At 37.7% G+C, this 2,451-nt stretch overlaps 1 protein-coding gene across 1 annotated transcript; it reads left to right on the top strand.

The window, feature by feature from the left end:
- Positions 1–1,461: 1,461 nt before the first annotated feature.
- Positions 1,462–2,250, top strand: LOC105312276 (uncharacterized). The gene has a single exon (XM_011404790.1). It carries the CDS (start codon positions 1,462–1,464, stop codon positions 2,248–2,250), a length of 789 nt encoding a protein of 262 aa, XP_011403092.1.
- Positions 2,251–2,451: the final 201 nt, after the last annotated feature.

The following is a 2,451-nucleotide window of genomic DNA, read 5'->3' as shown; positions in this document are numbered from 1 at the left end:
CTTTATGTACACAGACACATACACAGAGATCACAAGAAGAAGCTGAGTACCGTTCGTTCATCTCGTTCGTTCATCTCGTTCGTTCATCTTGTTCGTTCATTGTTCGTCGTTCATCGTTCAGAAAACATTTTATCAAACTATTTTAGTAGTGTGAGTGTATGTTGCTATATTGTTTGTTATCATTTGCTGTAACTTCTCTTTTCTCACTCTTTCTGAAACATTCCCATTCTTCCTTCATTTCCTCTTTCCTTTCTAACTTTCTCTCTTCTTCTTTTATTATTTGGTTGAGAATATTCGTGATCCTCCTAATTCAGTCATACAATCACACTACAGGTTCTTCATAAAGTTAAGGTAATTCATGATCCATAAACGTTTTCCTGTGTGGAACCGGGTAGCGTGGTTCAAAGTGTGCAGCCATATGCAGAAACCTTTGTCCTTGTACAACTAAAATAGGCTGGATATCTTTCGCAATAAAGTAAGCAATAGATTCAGTTATAGATTTAGCTCATGTTGAAGAATAAGGAAGCTTAGTAACCATGTTGAAGGCTTTCTTGATAGTCGGTTGTGCAGCTGTACTGGGCCTACTGGCACTATAGCAACTATCTTGATCCGTGATTGCTACTAGTTCTACGGAGGGTACAGACCTTGTCGTGACTGCTAATGACTCTTAAAAAACCGGTAAGTGTTGAGATTTTAGATGAGAAGCCAGATATGTTGTATTTCCACAACAATTAAGAACAGATTGACAACCAGTGACAGAACAAATAACCTATTTAGGCAGGGTAAGGGAATGATTTGCTGGCCGGGAGGCAATAACTTACGTGACTATGATCTTTTATAATATCATCTTCGTGCATAAAGCCAAGGTACATCCAGACAGAGCTAGTAGCAAGCTTAGGAGGCTTTAGGTTGGCCTCTTCAAAGTATTTAACAGGAGCAGACTCGGGTGTTGCCATCATTCACTGTTTAGACATAAGAGCATGTGCTCAAAGGCGTGGTCTAGATCCATAGATCACGGGTGTTTAATCATGGCACAAAGTCAATAATTAGAACAATAATAGTTACTTACGGCACGTGATAAATTCAAATTAAAAATGTTTCCTTTTTGCAGGATGTTATATATTGTATTACTTATTCATAGTCTAATCCACACACTATTATCTATCATAACATTGTGGTTTAACACCTACTGAAGTAATATAACTGTACTGCGCATAGCTAAGGTGCGTCTTCTTGAACTGCGCATCACCTGCAACAGCTGCTCCTATTCAAACTATCTGGAGTAGGTCTTGTTCTGTGGTCTTTCATCGAAGTACAGAAGTTTCCTTTACAATAAACAAGGTATGTAAACACAGATAAGATGTTGCTCTATAATGTGATTGTTAACATAGATGCTTAGAATTTTTTATATCAAGGTTTATCTAAGTCAAAATATCAAAAATTTCACTCTAAAGTATCAACATGTCCATGAAGAAACACACTGATTTCTTGGCAAGACACTGCAGAGTCTGCTCTAAGGTACTTAGTAGAAATCAGTACAAGTGTTCCAAGAATGAGCATCTCATGAAGAGGTTGGATGTGGATACATCGAGTGATGAAGCTGAAATTCAGCCAGAGAGTTTTTGTAACAGCTGCTACCTAACAGCGAAGAGCTTGCTCTCCCGTAGTGATGCTAAAGCACATGTTACACCAGTTCAATGGTCACCACAAAGTAATATGAACTGTGAAGTCTGTGATGTGAAATGCAAAGGTGGGAGACCAAAGAAATCATCAAAAGCTGGACGACCATCATATATTAGCAAACACATCCAATCCATAGCTTTGGAGATTCCATCTTTGACTCTTCTGCAAGTTAAAGATGAGAATTATAGAAAGAAGGTTACATGTACATACTGTAGCTCTGCTGTTGACTCACCAGTTGAGATTCTACCATATAAATCTTTGTTTTGCTGTGGTTGTACTCTCTCTCTTGCTGCTACAATTCCTTCATGTAATTGCCCGGGTTGTTCTGGTCCTCATAAATCTAGTGAGTCTACTTTCACAAAGCCATTGAGCATAATAGAAAAAATGATCAAGAGCTTGATTGTTGAGTGTGATAGATGTGGGGTGGATACTAAAGTAGAGTCTCTAGCAGATGAGTGTCGATTGCACATCAAAAGTAGAAGCAAGGCGGCTACAAGAGTGATATCTGAAATGATGACTCAAACCCATACCATTACAGTACCTACAGGAGGAAGAGTAAGTAAATAAATATGATATGTATAATTATACAAGTAAATAAAAAAACATTAAAAATGGAAAAGTAGTAGGATTGAATTGGGAAAAAGTAAAGAAACAAGAGGGGACTTGCAAACTGATGGGATAAATATCCTAGACCACTGCATAAAGAATATTACCCAAAAGTATTGTAATCATCCAGACAGGCTACTACATGTACATCATAACAATGTT

Source organism: Amphimedon queenslandica, unplaced genomic scaffold (assembly GCF_000090795.2).
Source record: "Amphimedon queenslandica unplaced genomic scaffold, v1.1 AMPQUscaffold_13459, whole genome shotgun sequence".
In the NCBI taxonomy this organism is placed as follows: domain Eukaryota; kingdom Metazoa; phylum Porifera; class Demospongiae; order Haplosclerida; family Niphatidae; genus Amphimedon; species Amphimedon queenslandica.
Note: the sequence above shows the minus strand (reverse complement) of the source record. Positions and strands in the feature narration are given on the sequence as shown.

What these genes read in the sequence shown, in the direction of transcription:
- LOC105312276 (XM_011404790.1), top strand. Translation starts at nt 1,462, where the DNA reads ATGTCCATGAAGAAACACACTGATTTCTTGGCAAGACACTGCAGAGTC.